The sequence below is a fragment of the Phoenix dactylifera genome, chromosome 2 (assembly GCF_051530095.1).
Source record: "Phoenix dactylifera cultivar Ajwa chromosome 2, Ajwa_hap1_PhDact_Kaust_v1.1, whole genome shotgun sequence".
NCBI classification, from domain to species: domain Eukaryota; kingdom Viridiplantae; phylum Streptophyta; class Magnoliopsida; order Arecales; family Arecaceae; genus Phoenix; species Phoenix dactylifera.
The window spans coordinates 43,030,363-43,047,696 of NC_143191.1; the positions used below are offsets into that span (position 1 = coordinate 43,030,363).

The following is a 17,334-nucleotide window of genomic DNA, read 5'->3' on the forward strand; positions in this document are numbered from 1 at the left end:
ACGGCAGTAGAATGGTCTGTACCTCCCCTAATGGCGGTACCTCAGCCATGCTCCCCTCCGCGTGTGGGGTGGGGTAGTCCCCCACCACACACCTACCTGGGGTAGCGTCCTCCCGCACCCCCGCAGCTGGGGGGGGGGGGGGGGGTGGGCCAAAGCGGAAAACTCCATCCGGGCCACCCCCAGGGTCCACGAAAGCATCCCACAGTCGCGGCTCGCTCGGCACACCCACCATGGGGTGGTCCTGGCCGTCAGCCTGCGAGGGCCCCAGATCCACCGCCAGCTCCTGGCGTGGTGGGCTAAACTGGAAGGGCCCTACTGGTGCCACAGGTCCCCCAGCCATGGTCAGCTCGTCCTAGGCCAAGGGAACCGGGTCAAACAGATCCCTCGAACCCAAGGCTGGCTGGGCAGAGTCCCGTGGGCCCCCACCAGCCAGGCCCTGGGTCGCTTGGGCCCCCGTGCTAGCCCCAAGGCTCGGAGCCATCAGGGCCTGCGGCCTCATAGCGAGTTGGGCCCGCGGGCCCTGTCGTTCCAAAGAGCTCGCGCCCCGCTCAATGGGAAGGACCCCAGCAACGGGCGCGCCCTCAGCAATGGGCGCGCCTGCGACAGCAGGCGCGGACACCGTGCAGGGCGCGCCAGCGGCCAGCAGCACGCCACCTACGCCTGGCGCGTCGTCGGGGAGCGGCGCGCCGCGGCGCAGGGCGCGCCGATCAAGCGGGCCGGCCCACGGCTGCGGCGCCCAGCCCGCTGGGCCCGTGCGCGTTGGGCCTGCCCAATGTTTTGGGTGGACAGGCCTGGGCCCCCTTGTGGGCCAAGGCCCGCTAGGGGCCTGGGCCGTTTTTGAGTTTGGGCCCGGGCCACGACCGCCCCGCTGGGCCCAGGGTCGGCCCGCGGGAGGGCCAGGTCGACCGAGACGACCGGGTCGGCCCGCCGGCTTGGCCCCGGTTCGATCGAGTCGGGTCCCGAGTCGCCGACCAAGGCAACCCGGACAGGGCCTGTTAGGGGGGCCGGGGCCGGCCTGTCCCCACCACTGGCCAACGGCGACCGGCGGCGCGCGACTTTCGTTGGCTTCTGCCAACCGTCGGTGTCCGCCGGTGACGCCGGCGAGGTCGGGCAGACCGCAGGGGGTGGCGACCGAGTCGATGACGACCCAGGCCCCTTATCGGGCCCAATCATCTCCCCCGATCGTGGCGGAGGGTTCTCCCGTGGAACTCTCCGCCGTGTCGCCACCATCCAAGGGCCATAGACTGGCCCTTGGTTCTCCTCCTCAGTGGCCGGAGGCGTCTGGTCTGTCCCGCCTTCAGGGTCCACCGCTCCCGAGGATGAGCCGCCCGCGGCTCGGCCAGTCGCCGGAAAACGGCAGGCGGCGGCGTCCGCATGACCCATGCGCCCACACCGGGGGCAGAGCGCCGGCACGTTTTCGAAGACGAAGGGCTGCCAGCGCACCTTCGTCATTCCCTGGATCAAAACCCCCGGCAACAGGGGCCGTGGTGTCGATAGCCACCTTTACACGGACAAATCCCATGGCCCCCTATTGCTCGGTGACCCCGTCCACCGCAATCGGCCGGCCCGCCTTAGCCGCAATGTGGAGGATGGTCGAGGTCGACCAATACTCCGGTGGAAGGCAGGGCAGGCGAAGCCAAACCAGCGCCGTCTTCACCGTGTCGGCGTTCGGCTCAAAATCCGGGACCCATGGGCTCATGGCGAGGAGCTGCCCCGCCACCACCCACGGGCCCTCGCTCAGGGCACGGTCCCGGTCCTCCGTCGACCGGAATCGGAGGGCGAGGTGGTCGTCCGCGAGCGGGACGGCCACCACGTCTTTCAGTTTTGCCCGGGCAGCCACGTCTCTGGCCACCCACTCCGCCGGGATGCGGCGGCCGAAGCTGCGCGCCACCAGTGCTCGTCCCTTCCATTTCAGCCGGGCCGCCGCTATTGGCTCCTCCGGTAGTCGGAGGACGTCCGGGAAGCGGCGGCTCAGCCGCTCCACCTCCGCGGCCGTGGGCCTTTGAGTAACCCACGGCCCCGGCCGTGACCAAGCACCGGAATTACCCCCGCGCCCAAAGTTGTTTGACTTACCCGGTCCTCTCGCCGCTCCCTCCGTCGTCTTCCCCGTCGGCTCCGTCGTCTTCCCCATCGGCGCCTTCCCTTTGCGGTCCATGGAGCTTCCCCCAAACCACCCGAAAGTCACCGGGAGCTGAGAACACTTGCCGAGCCAAGTTACTGTGCTTCACACTGCCCCGCCCACCCGCCGTGACTGGCACACCGGACGGCCGGAGCCTCGTCGGACGCCGATGGGACGCCGCCGACTAGCCGTTAGCTTTCTCACACTATGCTGGAGCTTCTTGCTCTAATTATCCATTACTGTCCCCCACTGCATGAAGGTGTTCTTACTTCAGAGATTGTTTGACCTCCAAGAATTCTCCATTTTATATAGCACAGAGTCGAAATAAAGTATATTTTATTTAATTTTAGAAGTAATAAAAATAATGTGTTGTTATGATATTTGTTATCAATTTTTCTACAATAAAATACTTGTTGTCCATTGCCATCCACTTATGTGCTTTGTAGAATGTCATTTCACTCCTTAGATGAATATACTTGAAGTGTTATATATAGATATGTCTATATATAAATATTCCCAATGCTCTTACTCTGTTGTTATAAACTATTGTTTACTTGTAGATATAATAATAAATTTAAAGACTAGATTGTTAAATCAAAACACGATTCATGAAAGCATTGACTATTGAGGACAATGAAAGCTTCAATACCGCATCTCATGTAGAAAGCAACAGTAGGTTGGGTTTAATTTTTTGTTTTTGGTACATCGACGGCTCACACCAGATGAGAGTGGATACAGCTAACAAAATCAGAAAACAAAATATTGCGTAAAGGCATAGGCACAGCTCCATGGTCTATTCAAGAGAAGCCTCCAGAGTGATGAGCCGCGAAGAAAGCAACGCAGTCTGCAATACCGTTCACCTCCCAATAAACGTGCGTGGTCTAGTGAGAGTCAGCCTCCCCAAGTGCCCTGTGAATATCGTGGAGCAACGGTCGATCCTTGATTGAGCACCTCCATCTCCGGATCCACCCAATCATCGTAGTCGAATCTCCCTCGAGGAGGAAGCGATCCGCGCCTAGTATCTGCCTCGCAAAGGAGATACCCTCCTAGGCTGCTCTAAGCTCAGCGGTCACTACTAACGAGTCAAAAATCCGTCGCCCTCCCACTGCCACCAGTTTGGCGTCACGATCCCTAATAACAAACCTCACACCTCCGCAGCTCCCATCCTCTACTACGCTTCCATCGAAGTTCATCTTAAGGAAGCAGGGGTGGGGCCACCCAGAATACCAATATCGTCCTAGATGTTGCGAGAGCAGAATGGGGGTTTTAAATGTTCCTAACTAACCCAGTAGGTGAAGCCTCAATAGTGCCGATGATCTCCGCCGCATGCTGTAGTGCTCGGTCTGCCACCACTTTCGGGTGAGGGTTGTCGTCGTTCGATAGCTACAGTAATATCTTTCGTGGCTGCAAATGCTGGTAATTTTTCAATAGATAGGACCTGAGTAATTTATCAAGATAATCAGAATCAAAAAATCCGTTCTATGGCTTCAAGACATCGCCGCATCTTTATCTCTATTACTCTCTATCTATCCTCTTTATCTCTATTATTCTTTATCTATCCATCTCTTTATTTATTTATTTATTTATGGGATAGGATTTTGTAATCCATTAAAAAATGAGATGATATTTTGTAACTGCACCATATGGAAAAAGACAGCTTCGACATGGACATTTTGGAACTGTTTGTGGCTCCATATCATAGAGTATCTGATTGAATTAAGGGAATTATGGCAACAAAAAAAATAATTAGTATAATTAGCAAATCTTATGCACACATGCTAATAAAAATGTCGGCAATTATGGGTCGAACATTCAACCAACTTAGCTCCACTTAATCTCTTTAATCAAAATAATTTGGCTTCTATTGTTCTCATATGAACAAAAAGAACAAATTGGATGGGTGGTATCAAGGCCAGGGAGGGTACCTTTTGGAGTGTTATTTCCCCTACTATAGATGGGATAATTTATTCCATGAAACAAGTCGCTTTTCTTGTATTTGATCATAGAGATAAGTGAAGAAATAAGTGGATGCATCTATTTCATAATTATTTGGATTTTATCACAGGGATAAAATTGCCATCCCATGTTTCGGTACGTTTGAAGCATGGATATGAATGAAATTATGATTGGAATGGATAACCATTCCATATTTAATGGAATAATTAAATTTTATTAATCTGGCGAGATAGAATTACCGAATAAGTGTCCTTGTTTGAGTAAAGCTATTCCATTTCTTTATAGAATGTTTGGCAGGATACCTCCAGTTACAATTTTATCATAGACATATAACTGCTCCATCACTCTTTGATGTGTTTGAAGAATAGATAGAGATAAAATTTATCTGAAAGGAACAAGTTTTCCTTGTTCCATGAAATATTCCTATTCCACTAATTTAATAGAATAAAAACTATTCAAATAAATAATTTTATTCGAATAAAGTTGTTTCATGGCTTTTTATTACGTCTGGCGAGGAACAGAGCCCTACACAGCAGCAGAGACGTGCATCACTTGCTTAATGCTGATTCACTTGAGAGATTCTCAGGTTCACTCAAAAAGGTGGTGTTCTGCATCGTTATTGATCCCTTTGAAATGTGCTGCTAAATGAAGCAAAGTGATCGGTGCGAGGCACATAAGTGATTTTTTCTTGCTGTTTACCTAATATCAAAGTTTCCATGCACCTTGACATAGGGTTCGGGTTGTATCTTTCGCATGAAAAAATGATCGATCTTCTTGACATTGACTATGGATGGCGCTTTGTGCAACTCTCAAAGCACTCCGAACTCTTTGAGTCATCCGTCTGTACAAATCTTAAAGTAACCGTTGCACGATCCAATGATGATGTGCGCAAGCGGAAGATACAACCCTTACCCTATAGGTGCATGACCTCAGCCATCCATCCACTTTATCAGATCACCACTGTGCATGTAGAGTCCTAACCTTGGTGCAATACGATCCATGCAATCCATAAGTGTCTATCAGTAGCAGTACATTTTCTCTAACCAATTCCTAGCTCACAAAGTTATATTTCTTTTCTTAAAAATAACAAGATTTAGAAGTAGTTCATAATTAATCATCAAAGGTGTTTGTTGGCGCTGAAGACTATAATTATGTGCAATTCTCAAAAAAACACTCTATGACTTGTTATCTTTTGACTTTTTTAGGTGTATTCGTATCCGATTTGTATGAGACATCCGCTTAGACTACAAAACAATGAATAGATTTCGGCACAGAAGTTCACAACTAGATTCAAGTGAAAACCATAAGAACAAGATCAGATAGTCCCAGCATAGCTGTCCATACAAAGTACGGTAATTAGACGTCCGATATCTTCTAGCTGACATTGTGGAATGAGTCTATAATGGCATCTGCAAGATATTCACATTGAGAGAGAGATAATCCCCCCAAAGACATCCTTCCATCCTTGATCATGTATACGTGCCATTTGTTCCTCATATTATCTATCTGAGAAAGACGTACAAATACACAATGTAAGACATACCAAAAGGTATGCAGTATAAGAAAAACACTAACAGCGAGAGCGTGTGCAATCTGATATGCACTGCCATGAGGATTTGAAATCTGAAAAATGATAGGAACTAATTACTCTATTTCTGTGGACAACAAATTAGAAACAGGACCTCTCAACCAGGTAATGTCCAACATTCACAGATTAATCTAGCAAAGATATAATAAGATAAAAAGAAATGTTTCACCTGTGCTTTATTCAAGCCAATAAAGGAGAAGATGCCATTTTCCTTGACAATGAAAGACCAATCTCTTCCGCTCCTATCTTTACAAGAGAGACTTTCAAAGAGTCTCTGCCTTAAACTCTTCAAACGCCGAGAAATTAATTCCACCTCTTGTTTCCATTCATTGAAAAGAGCTGGGTCTCCAACAACATTGGCAACTATCCTAGCACCATGAAGAGGAGGATTTGAATACTCAGGCCGGATTAGCCATTTCAGTTGGCTCTTCACCCTGATTACAAGAAAGCATCAATTTTCACATTGCACAGACCGGCAAGCAGCATGCATCATAAATCGTTTGCAGAGTCCAAGCCATTGTTCATCATGCAAGTTGATGATGTACCTCGCGGCAGTTTCTGAGGATGAGCATACAATGTTGATTGCTCCAATCCTTTCTCCATATAATCCTAGATTCTTACCGTAGGACTGAGCAACCAGAAGCTCCAGACCGCGCTCGACAAACAACCGAACAGCGTATGCATCGGCATCAAGGTTTCCGCTGGCAAAACCCTGCAGTGCTTCCTAAGTTCAGGCACACATTATAATTGGAAGCAAGCAGTAACTATGGGGAATTAAGCTTCTTTACCTGGTATGCAACATCAAAGAAAGGAATATGGTTCTTCTCTTGGATGATATCAGCAATTTTACCCCACTGATCTGGCGTCGGGTCCATTCCGGTTGGGTTGTGAGCACAGCCATGTAAGAGAACAAAAGATCCATGTGGTGCAGCCTAGGAAACCAAATCAAGAGTTTACTACACCAGGGGAAGAATAATAGGTGCACCAGTTGGTTCTTAGGAGAAGACACCAAATTAACTTCTCCATGTCATAGTAAACCTGGGCTTGCCTATGTGGTAGTCACACCTCTTCTTGGTAACAAAGGTTTTGGATCCGATGCTTCGAGTGTGCATTTCGAAAAAAATAAAGATGGATAATTTTAGCATAGATGCCACTCCCTCCCTTTAATAATAATAATAATAAGAAGAAGAAGAACAACAAAAAAGAAGAAGAAGAAAGAAGAAGAAGCAGATGATGACGACGACAATCTGATCTCAAGACATGCCTATTCTAAATTTAAAAAAGAAAATGGTTTATGCAAAAATTTATTTGAAGATGGAGTGAATGCATCTAGAAGAAACCAGTGACAACAACTCCAAGGGTAAAAACATGGCAAACATATAATCAATATTAGCAATGTTTGAATTTTTAAACAACAATAACAATGGCAATTTTGTCCCCATATCAAAGCATCCTAGAAGGTGTTCTCAATTCTCATGAAATACAAGTATACAACAGGAGAGCCAATCTAGTTGAGTGCAAGAGCAATGGTGTGCAGTACCTTAATGTCTGCTATCATGCCATCAAAATCCAACTGTTTAGATATCGGATCATAATGTCGATATTCAGAGTAAGGAACCTTAGCATCATCAAAAATTGTTTTGTGATTGCCTGTTCAACATATAAACAGAAAATTAGCAGATCGAAGGGATGCCGGTAAAGAAATGCTAATCAGAGAACATGCATACTCCAAGTTGGAGATGATATTAAAGCTTTTGCATTAGGAAAATTTCCATGTATAAATGCTGCAGCAAGGTGAAGAGCTCCAGTTCCAGAAAGAGCTTGAACAGTAGCAACCTGAATTACAGAAGGCAGAGTGGAAGCAAATTTATTACAGCTATTTTCTCCATGTATTATTATTAAACTAAAAGAATTCAAAAAGAAAAGCAAAAAATTCATAGGAAATAATTGCATACTCTTCCTTCCTGGATAACGGGATTGTTTGCTCCAAACAACAGTTCTGCAGTGACCTTGTTAAATTCAGCCAAACCATCCATTGGAAGATACTGCAACATCAAACAGGATTTAGAGGTCAGGGGAGAAAAGGGATGGGGTATGACTCTGCAGTACCCTTTTAGCTTAATATTTCAAACTACCTCTTTATCTTCTCCTTTCTCCAGCATAAGTTTTTCTGCCTGCAGAACAAAATAAAATAGCAAAAGTCTGAGGTAACATAGAATTTGCTGTTTGTGTCTTTGCGCATCAAGCATCACATACTGAAGTTTACCAGATGAATGTTTAATGGGACTCGTACCTTCTTAACTACGTTTAGCACGAATGGTTGGAGTTCCACCCTGTAAGCTCTGACCCAAAGGTTTACTTTGGTGTCGCTTGTATCTGCCTCAAATGCTTCCAAAAGCTCATAATATGGGTCTGGAGGGCCTGAAGTCACACCCTCAAAGCGAGAACCATTAGGTGCGACAACCGTACTGTTTGGACCAAAAGCCTGCAAGCCCCATGATGATTACCACTTAGATCTTCAGGCACAATCCAGGTCCAGATCAGTGCAGATTGAAACTCTCTGATTTTTTTAGAAAAAAAAAAAAAAAAATTGCATATTTTTCTCAGCACTTCAAAAGCATGACAAGGGCAACAATTTTGATCGATGGTTTCGCGGTGATGGGCCCCTTCTATAATGAATTTAACAAAACATTGGATCCAACCAAAAAGATTTATCTGCAGCCAGCTTCAGCTATCCTTCTTTATGGCCCATTTAATTTTATTTTATAACTAATTTCTACAATTTTAACTCTGACAGTTTAGTTTTTGATGTTTTGTTAAATGGTCTATGTACCACTGCCACTCAAATTGTACGAGTTCCCTCAACCTCAAAACGCGCAAACAATGGAACACAGTCGTGATGCATTTGTGTGGTTTTTAACAGAAGGTTTTTTCCTTTTTAATTCTATGTCTAGATTATGGGAGGGCAAACCCATCCAAGTTTATTAAGGTTTTCAGGAGAAGATAATTGTTAGTAATAATATTTTTTTTGTTAGCATGATCTTGTATCAATCTATATATTATTTTTTTTCCGTATGATGTAATTTTAAAGATTTTGTAATAATTTATATAATTCAATAATTTTTTTTTATTAGTGTGATCCTATATCAGTATATATATTATTTTTTTGTATGAAGTATTTATGCTAGTATATATAACTTTTGAGATAACCCAAATGTAAGAAAATTAAGAAATAATTTTTTTTCTCTTTCTATCTTTCTTTTGTTTTCCTGTTCTTATGCAAATATTTCATTAATAATGATAGAAAATTACAGAAAATTTAGATGAAATTATTAGCAGCTTGCAATTTTTGCGGTGATTATGTTGACAATATGACAGAGAGGAATTGAGGTAGATCTCTGATATTTGAGATCTTAGTTTCTCCATATTCCGTAAGAAATGCTAGGTGGAGTTACATAGGAAACAGCAGAAAATGTTGGCACTACCCTGATTTGTGTTTGAGGTTTGTATCCTAAATAATGAATAGGCTTGTGGAAGTAAGTGACCGTTTGGTACATCTGATCTATAATTATCAGCTGGGTGTTGGGATGTTATAATGTATCGAGTATGACTTTATAAAGCACCAAATTAACTCTTCAAAATAAATCCTAAATTTTCATAAGTCCATGTATTTTTTTCCTCCGATGATTCCATATATACCCATAGTTTTACTTTGCATCCAACGATCACTGAATCAAAGAAGACTTTATTTATGCTCCTAGTATTTCAAATTGCTGCAAGGTACATTGTGAGGACCCGTGCGGGTGGAAGCATGCGTTTAGTCCCATATCGGTTATTTGTTCGGTAGATCTTAGATACTTATATAGGACAAAAAAACTCAAATAATACCTTTCAACTAATCATTTTTGATAAGATCCTAAATTGTTGTACATGTGATCCATGTCACTCCTATGTTGTCTAGCTATTAAATCGGTATTCGATAACTAATTTTAATCCGGACCTCCTTCAAGGGCAAGCCCTTAAAGGTCAAAGCGCTAATATATATTAATGTTTCGCACTTACTCTTATTTTAGATAATTAACTGAATTATCTATCAATGTCTTAAAGTCCTTCACAGGGCGGGCTCTTGGTTCTAACTAGAAAATAAATCGTTAGGGCAAATGTGGCTAACCACTCAGGCTCTGTTTACGAGATGTTCTTTACATTGATGCTACAGATTGTATCTACTCTAGAACTGTCTAATTGTACTGCCTAAATAAAAGAAAAATCTAATTTCCTCTGATCAATGATGAATTACACATGAACAGATAACGCTTGATAGGACATGCAATTCTCCAGATAAACCCCATCTGATTCATCCCTTCAAGAGTCAAAGGAGGTGACAGTAAGTAATTAACTCAACTCATCTCCCATGTCCTATCAAAACAAGAGACCTCCGGACAATGGGCCTTTTCTTTAAGGCCCTTGATCCAGGGCCTGCGTAGTGGTCAATATGGTCCATTATAAAACGCACGGCGACGATTTTATCAGAAACGCCGGCGCCCTTGTTTCCCGCCAAAATCCCCTCCTTCCCGCCAAAACGACATCGAGGGCACCCTCTCTAGACCTAGAGCGAGAGAGCTTCCGGTTTTTTTCGCCCTAGCGAGCGAGCGTGATCGAGATCGAGATCGAGAGAGAGAGAGAGAGAGAGAGATGTCGGGGTGGGACGAGGGGGCGGTGTTCTACAGCGACCAGGCGCAGTTTCCCCGCGGCGGAGATCCGGACCAGGGCTCCCTCACCCGCCACTCCGCCCTCCGCAAGTTCAAAGAATTCATCCGCGGCTTTAATGGCGACAAGGGCGACTTCCCCTACCGGTAACTAACCTCAGTAGTCCCCTCCCTTCTCCCCGTCTTCTCTCTTTCCCTCTCCTCTGATCTCCGTGCTTGCGATCGCAGGGAGAGCCTTGTCCACAACACTGACCACCTCACGGTGGCAATGGAGGACCTTGATGCCTTCGATGCCGTTCTCTCCGACAAGATCCGCAAGTCCCCCGCCGAGTACTTGCCCCTGGTACGCTTTTTTGCCAATTCTTCAACCCATTTTCGTCGAAAAGTTAGGGTTTCGTTGTCTAGGGATGTGGTTTTTGCTTTTCTTTCGTTGCTATTGTTGAAACTTGAAAAGGCTTCTCCTTTTCCGTTACCCAGTTCGAAACTGCAGCAGCCGAGGTGCTTGCAAGCCTGAGATCGAAGGTTGCGACTGAGACAGGGGAGATGGAGGAGCCCGTCACAGGGGATGTGCAGATCTTTCTCTCTTCAAAGGAGCATTCGGTGTCGATGAGGTCGATTGGTGTCAGTATTTCGCTCAACCATTCCCACAGTTCCTTCCTTTTTCCATTTAATTCCTTAATTAATTGGGCATGTGGAATCGGGGCTAGGCTGAGTGCATGTCGAAGCTTGTTAAGATTGCCGGTATAGCAATTGCCGCTTCGAGAGTGAAGGCCAAAGCGACGTACGTGACGCTGATGTGCAAGAATTGTAAAAGCATCAGAATAGTTCCTTGCCGGCCAGGGCTGGGTGGTGCCATTGTTCCCCGATCATGCGACCATGTTCCTCAGGTACTCGTTGATCAAAAATATCATTTTTCTTAGCAAAAATTGTATTGCTTGACGTATTCCTAAATTGCTATCTCGATGGGCTTCTTTTCTGTAGCCTGGAGAAGAGCCTTGTCCTTTAGATCCTTGGCTTGTGGCTCCGGACAAGAGCAAGTATGTAGATCTGCAGACCCTTAAATTGCAGGAAAATCCTGAGGTTAGTAGCCTAAAGTTAAGAGGATGCTTAAAAACTTTTATCGTTCTGTCGTTCTCTCTTTCGTGACATTATATGACCTTTTAATGGAAAGGATGTTCCAACTGGGGAGCTTCCAAGGAACATGCTTCTCTCAGTAGATCGCCATTTGGTTCAAACTATCGTGCCTGGCACAAGGTTAACAGTCATGGGTATTTATAGTGTGTACCAAGCATCGGCAACGTAAGGAGAATGTGATTAAAGTGTTTGTTTAAGCTTAGTTTTGTGAAATACAATATTTCTTTATGATACTGTTTGTTGGGTCTTTTGCAGCCAGAAAGGAGCAGTTGGAGTTAAACAACCCTATATTAGAGTTGTTGGGTTGGAACAAACTCGCGAAACAAATTCTACTGGTCCATCTACCTTCTTGCTAGATGAGGTAGGCCTTCTCCACTGAGATGTCTTTCTGCTTATAATTTATGTTAGGAAGATGATGATTGTGTTTTGGGCAGGAATTAGAATTTAAAGAATTTGCTCAAAGACCCGATGCATATGCTAAGATATGCTCAATGATTGCTCCTTCAATATACGGCCATTCTGACGTCAAGAAAGCACTTGCTTGTATGCTATTTGGGGGATCAAAGAAGGTATTGAATTTTCTGTAACTCATTGGCAGTATATTTTTCCCACTATTCCAATTAATTCCTTCCTAAATACAGAGGTTACCAGATGGTGTACGATTAAGAGGAGATATCCATGTATTGCTTTTGGGTGATCCATCTACTGCAAAATCACAGGTTGGTATTGTGAATAGTCGAGCTTAATGCAGTTTTCAGAGTAACAGTTTATTTTTGATATTTTCCTTTGCCTATGATATGCCCTTAATTACATGAGGATCATATATGTACATTCGTAAGCACGTATCTAGCATAGATTTGCTTTTCTTGTGTTAAATGATAAGGCTTGGGTCAGGCAGTTCAAAAGGTGTTTGCCTGAATTGTATGAATTCATGAAGACAAATGTTTGATATTCACCATCATGTTTACTGGCAGGATATGGTATAAAATCTTCTCTAGAAATATTTTTTTTCCTAAAACGTTAATAAAAATTCAAGGGTGATTTGATATTGTTTCTGTACCAACTCTCACGAAATCCTTCTATATGTAGATATCCATTAAGCAAAAACCTGATCTCTGCATTATTTCTATCAGTCTACATTGTTTCATTAAACCCCTAGATCTGGTGATGTTGTCAGGGATATTTTGTGCTTGAAGTTATTTTTTGGTTCTGCTTATCCATCAAAATAAATAATTAGCTTTTAGATCACTGGCCTATATTCTGTTGTTTAGACTCAGTACAATCTGTAGTGGGGCAGCATAATAAACTTGAATGTACTTAGATATAGGACTGTGGTCTGACCACATTTTGCTTTATATGTGAAGTTTCTCAAGTTTGTGGAAAAGACGGCTCCAGTGGCTGTTTATACTTCAGGAAAAGGCTCATCTGCTGCTGGTCTTACAGCTTCTGTGATTCGTGACAGTAGTTCAGTAAGATTACGAACTCATTTGATAATTATGCATATCAAGTTTCTGCTTTCTTAGCTTATATAAAACTCTTGCTAGCGATTTGTACTTCCTTCCAGGCTTTTTTCTTAAGTAATACTTGATTTTTTTTTCAGCGTGAATTTTATCTTGAAGGAGGAGCAATGGTTTTGGCAGATGGTGGAGTAGTATGTATTGATGAATTTGATAAAATGAGACCTGAAGACAGGTAAAGCATGTTGGGGTTGAGCTTTAAATTCCATCTACTGTTGCTTGTTATTTTAGTTCTTCACTTGTATTTATTTTCCTTTGAAGATCCTACCCTTTGCACCATGCCTTTTGACCTCATTTTTTTTTTGTCTATAGAGTTGCCATACATGAAGCCATGGAGCAGCAAACCATTTCTATTGCAAAAGCAGGGATAACAACAGTACTTAACTCAAGAACATCTGTGCTTGCGGCTGCTAACCCTCCATCTGGGCGTTATGATGATCTAAAGGTTTGTGATCAAAGAGTTAGTTTCTATAGTGCCTCATAATTTTATTCTTTTTGAAATCCACTCAGGACATGGATTGCTAAGAAAACTTCATCTTTCAGACTGCACAGGATAACATCGATTTACAGACAACCATCCTTTCTAGGTTTGATCTAATCTTCATTGTGAAAGATATCAGAATGTACGAACAAGATAAGGTATGGATACTTCTTTGCTTTAATTTAATATATCTTAGCATCAGCTGCTAAATCTCTCTTTCATTCAGCGAATTGCCAGCCATATTATAAAGGTTCATGCCAGTGGTGCTGCAGCCTCTAAGAACACTGATACTGCAGAAGGAGAAAACTGGCTGAAGAGGTACTTATAAATGACCTCTGCCATACGCATAAAGTTGTATTTGTTAATTTATTATTATTATTATTATAATATTCATTAAAAAGTTATACACTTTCCCTAAAACATAATACTTATTTTTTAAATTGTGAAGGTACATAGAGTACTGCCGTGTTACCTGTCAGCCGCGGCTATCAGAAAAGGCTGCAGAAATGTTGCAGAACAAGTATGTTGAGATCCGACAGGTATGCTAAGATTCAACCCCAGGACAAGATGTACTTTCCCATGAGGTCTTTGGAATCCAGTTCTGCTAACTGCTTTGTTTGTTTTTCTAAATTCTAATGTTCTGGTTGCTACGTAGAAAATGAGGCGGCAGGCTCATGAAACAGGGAAGCCTGCTGCAATTCCAATCACTGTGAGGCAGCTTGAAGCTATAATAAGGTTGAGCGAGTCTCTTGCAAAGATGCGACTGTGAGTGCCCCTTTTAAAAACTTGCAAAATGGTCTCTGAGTTCGAATATTTGAAATTCTAAATACTGCTTATCATACAGTTTGCAGAAAGCTTAAAATTAATTTATAATGCTATTTTACCATGATTTACTCCTTTCTTGGTGGTATTAAGTGCTTTCTTTTCTATCCTGTGTTGATTGACTGCAACTTCAGGACCTCTGTTGCTACCCAAGAGCATGTCGAAGAGGCATTCAGGTTATTCAACGTTTCCACCATGGATGCTGCCCGGTCTGGAATCAACGAGCATCTGAATTTGACTCCTGAGATTGCAAATGAGATCAAGGTCGAATGAAACATCTATCCCTCTGGAGCTCCATTTTTTTTAATTTCTTCCCCACTTTCCTGTAGTGAACTAAATAGTGTTCTGTTTCTAATTTTATCAACAGCAAGCTGAGACCCAAATAAAGAGAAGGATGGGCATTGGAAGCCAAATGTCAGAAAGACGTCTGGTTGATCAGCTTACAAGAATGGGGATGAATGAATCTATTGTGAGGAAACCATTGGAAAATACAAACTTTTTTGTTGATTCTTTTACATTTTAAACAGACTTCATAATCTGGTAACATGTATTGCACGCTTCAGGTGAGGAGAGCCCTATTGATCATGCACCAGAGGGATGAGGTGGAGTACAAGAGAGAACGGCATGTTATCGTTCGCAAAGCTTGATGTGACTGAATTTTGGGAGCCGACGACATTTGAAGGAAAATTTAGGTTGATCGTATGATAGTGTCAGTAGGTTGTGATGATTTGGAAAAAAAAAAGAATTGATGTCAGATGATGGCATTGGGAAGCCTGCACCACATATGGAGCATGCCCCATCTAAAATGAGATCTGGAGATGATTTTTTGCCATTCATGAATCATGGCTTATATCAGCTTGGTATTGTACACATGGTCTGTCATTGGGGCTCCACTAGTTTTACCTAAAATAGGCCTCTATAAGAATCAAGTAATGTTGCAATACTTGTTCAAATCCACCCTGCAATATAGGATAATTATTTCTGATGTATTATTGAACTGTAATAGATGAACAAAGTGAAGGAACTAGTACGTTGCATCTATCTTCATGGTGGATTCATAAAATATAATGTCTTCCATTTCATTTTACATTGTACTCCTTACTAGGTGAAATTGAGTTACAATGGAACTTGAGTTGAAAGGAGTTGAGCCAAAGAGCTCTATCTCTCCTCTTTGGCCGGAAAGAGGGGTTGCAAGATGAGACGGAGAGGAGGATGAGAGGAAGGAGTGGGAGAAGGGAAGAGGATAGAAGAAGAAAAGGGAAGAAAAGAGAGGGAGGAGAAGTTAGAGGGAAAGAGCAACTCAATATTCTCAATGATTTAAACTTATGTTCTCCAGATCTTAAAACTCTATCTTCCATTTCAATCTCAAATCTCAATGATGATTACAAGCCTCCAAAACCTTAATTCTTCATGCTCAAAATTTAATATTAATATAAAATCAATTTATTTTTTATTAATTATTTGTTATATTAATGAATCAATTATTTAGTAATTATTTAATTTTAGAGTTCTATTATTTGAATTATTTATATTTTTTATTTTTTAATCGAAAATTAAATATAAATAAAAGGTCAAAGCCTTATTTCGATTTAGAAACTAGAGTATAAAATTTTGTTGGGTTTCTTTCTATCGAGATGACTATGGCTTCATATAAAATTAGGGTAGATTTACGTAGAAAGATATATGAGGCCAACTAGATAACAACGTTCAATTATTCGAAATGATTCGCACAAAATAATTTAATCCATCTGATCAAAAATATATATTCAATTAAAAAAAGGTAATAGATCAAAGGTTATCAATTATGGATCCAATGGTAGTTAACAACAGTCGGATGCAACGGACATGGTTGACTAGGTAGCACGTCCGATGATCTAGGTCGGTCCCCTCTAGCCAGTCCAACTAGTCAAATCATGAAACAATAATTAGACAACGGTACAAATAATATAATAGAGATTTTTGATGATAGAGTCCAATGGTACTCGGTGATGCTTGTGGTAAGGCTAATGCGATGGGTGGTCACAGCGATACTGGTTCAGAACTTTCTATTGAGGTCAACTTGGGTCCACAATGAGAATATCTGGGATCCTCCTATTGGGGTGTAGAGTATCCCAAACAGAATTTTCTCGTGCAGATGACTCTCCTTCTATAAAATCAAATAGTGGACTAGTAACCTGAATCGCCTACTGGTGTCCAGTAAGGGTCCATCACCAGGTTCGTCGAGTCCCTTCTACCACCTACTCGAGTCAAATAAAGAGAGAGACACCAAAAGAGAGAAAAAGAAGAAAGAGAAATTAGCGAGAAAATTAAAGAGAGGAGAGAGAAAGAAGAGAGAGAGAGAGAGAGGACACTTTTCTTCATCTCAAATATAGGGAAGAATCCACTCTCCCTCTCTTCTCAGGACAAGGGTGACGGCCACCAAGTGGCCCAGCCTCGGCAATGACAGCCAACCTAGTGACATCGACGACGACTGAGGTTGGCCGGACAGGAGGAAACGACGACTGAGGACGGCAAGACAGAAGGAAATGGGAAAGAGGCAAGAATGAAGGGCTTGGCTCTTCTCTTCCTTTCTTTCCTTTCAACTATGGCGGGCGGCCAATCGCTCGTCGTGCTGTCAAGAGAACCAAAAGCGACAGTGGCCGACGATGGCCGTCCGCGACCGACAAAAACAAAGAGAAAGGAAGAGGAAAATAGGGAATGCCTTGTTTCATGCCATTTCAGCAGCTTGCTGGCCCAAATCAAATGACGGCAACGATCGTAGAGGCTTGACCAATTATCTCAACCTGGTGAAGCTTCCGACGGTTCTTTCCTAGCGAGGAATCAAAGAGGAGACTATTTTTAAAGGTACTCACTATTCTCTCCTCTCATTCTCTCTCTCCTCGTTAGGTGGATATAGGTGTTGGTCGCTTAACGTTGACATCATAAAAATATGAAATTTTGATTAAGATTTCCTTCCTGATGAGCAGCCCCTAGTGTTCAATCTTGATTGACATCATGACAATATGAATGAC

General features: G+C 43.0%; 2 protein-coding genes across 2 annotated transcripts; one reads left to right on the forward strand and one right to left on the reverse strand.

The window, feature by feature from the left end:
• Positions 1-5,314: 5,314 nt before the first annotated feature.
• LOC103703655 (aspartate aminotransferase, chloroplastic-like) lies at positions 5,315-8,166 on the reverse strand (the record flags this gene model as incomplete). The annotated part of the gene is made up of 9 exons (XM_089928241.1): positions 5,315-5,581; positions 5,833-6,097; positions 6,209-6,375; positions 6,452-6,595; positions 7,204-7,313; positions 7,391-7,499; positions 7,619-7,708; positions 7,799-7,837; positions 7,957-8,166. Coding segments are annotated over 9 exons (1,266 nt in total), but the record flags the coding sequence as incomplete, so codon positions are not given.
• Positions 8,167-10,245: 2,079 nt separating this feature from the next.
• MCM5 (Minichromosome maintenance (MCM2/3/5) family protein) lies at positions 10,246-15,410 on the forward strand. The gene is made up of 19 exons (XM_008786575.5): positions 10,246-10,516; positions 10,598-10,712; positions 10,847-10,990; positions 11,077-11,256; positions 11,351-11,449; positions 11,541-11,668; positions 11,759-11,864; positions 11,938-12,072; positions 12,145-12,222; positions 12,868-12,972; positions 13,104-13,195; positions 13,333-13,465; positions 13,564-13,659; positions 13,728-13,819; positions 13,950-14,040; positions 14,157-14,266; positions 14,458-14,587; positions 14,691-14,792; positions 14,887-15,410. Exons 1-19 carry the CDS (start codon positions 10,356-10,358, stop codon positions 14,968-14,970), a joined length of 2,181 nt encoding a protein of 726 aa, XP_008784797.4. The 5' UTR covers positions 10,246-10,355; the 3' UTR covers positions 14,971-15,410.
• Positions 15,411-17,334: the final 1,924 nt, after the last annotated feature.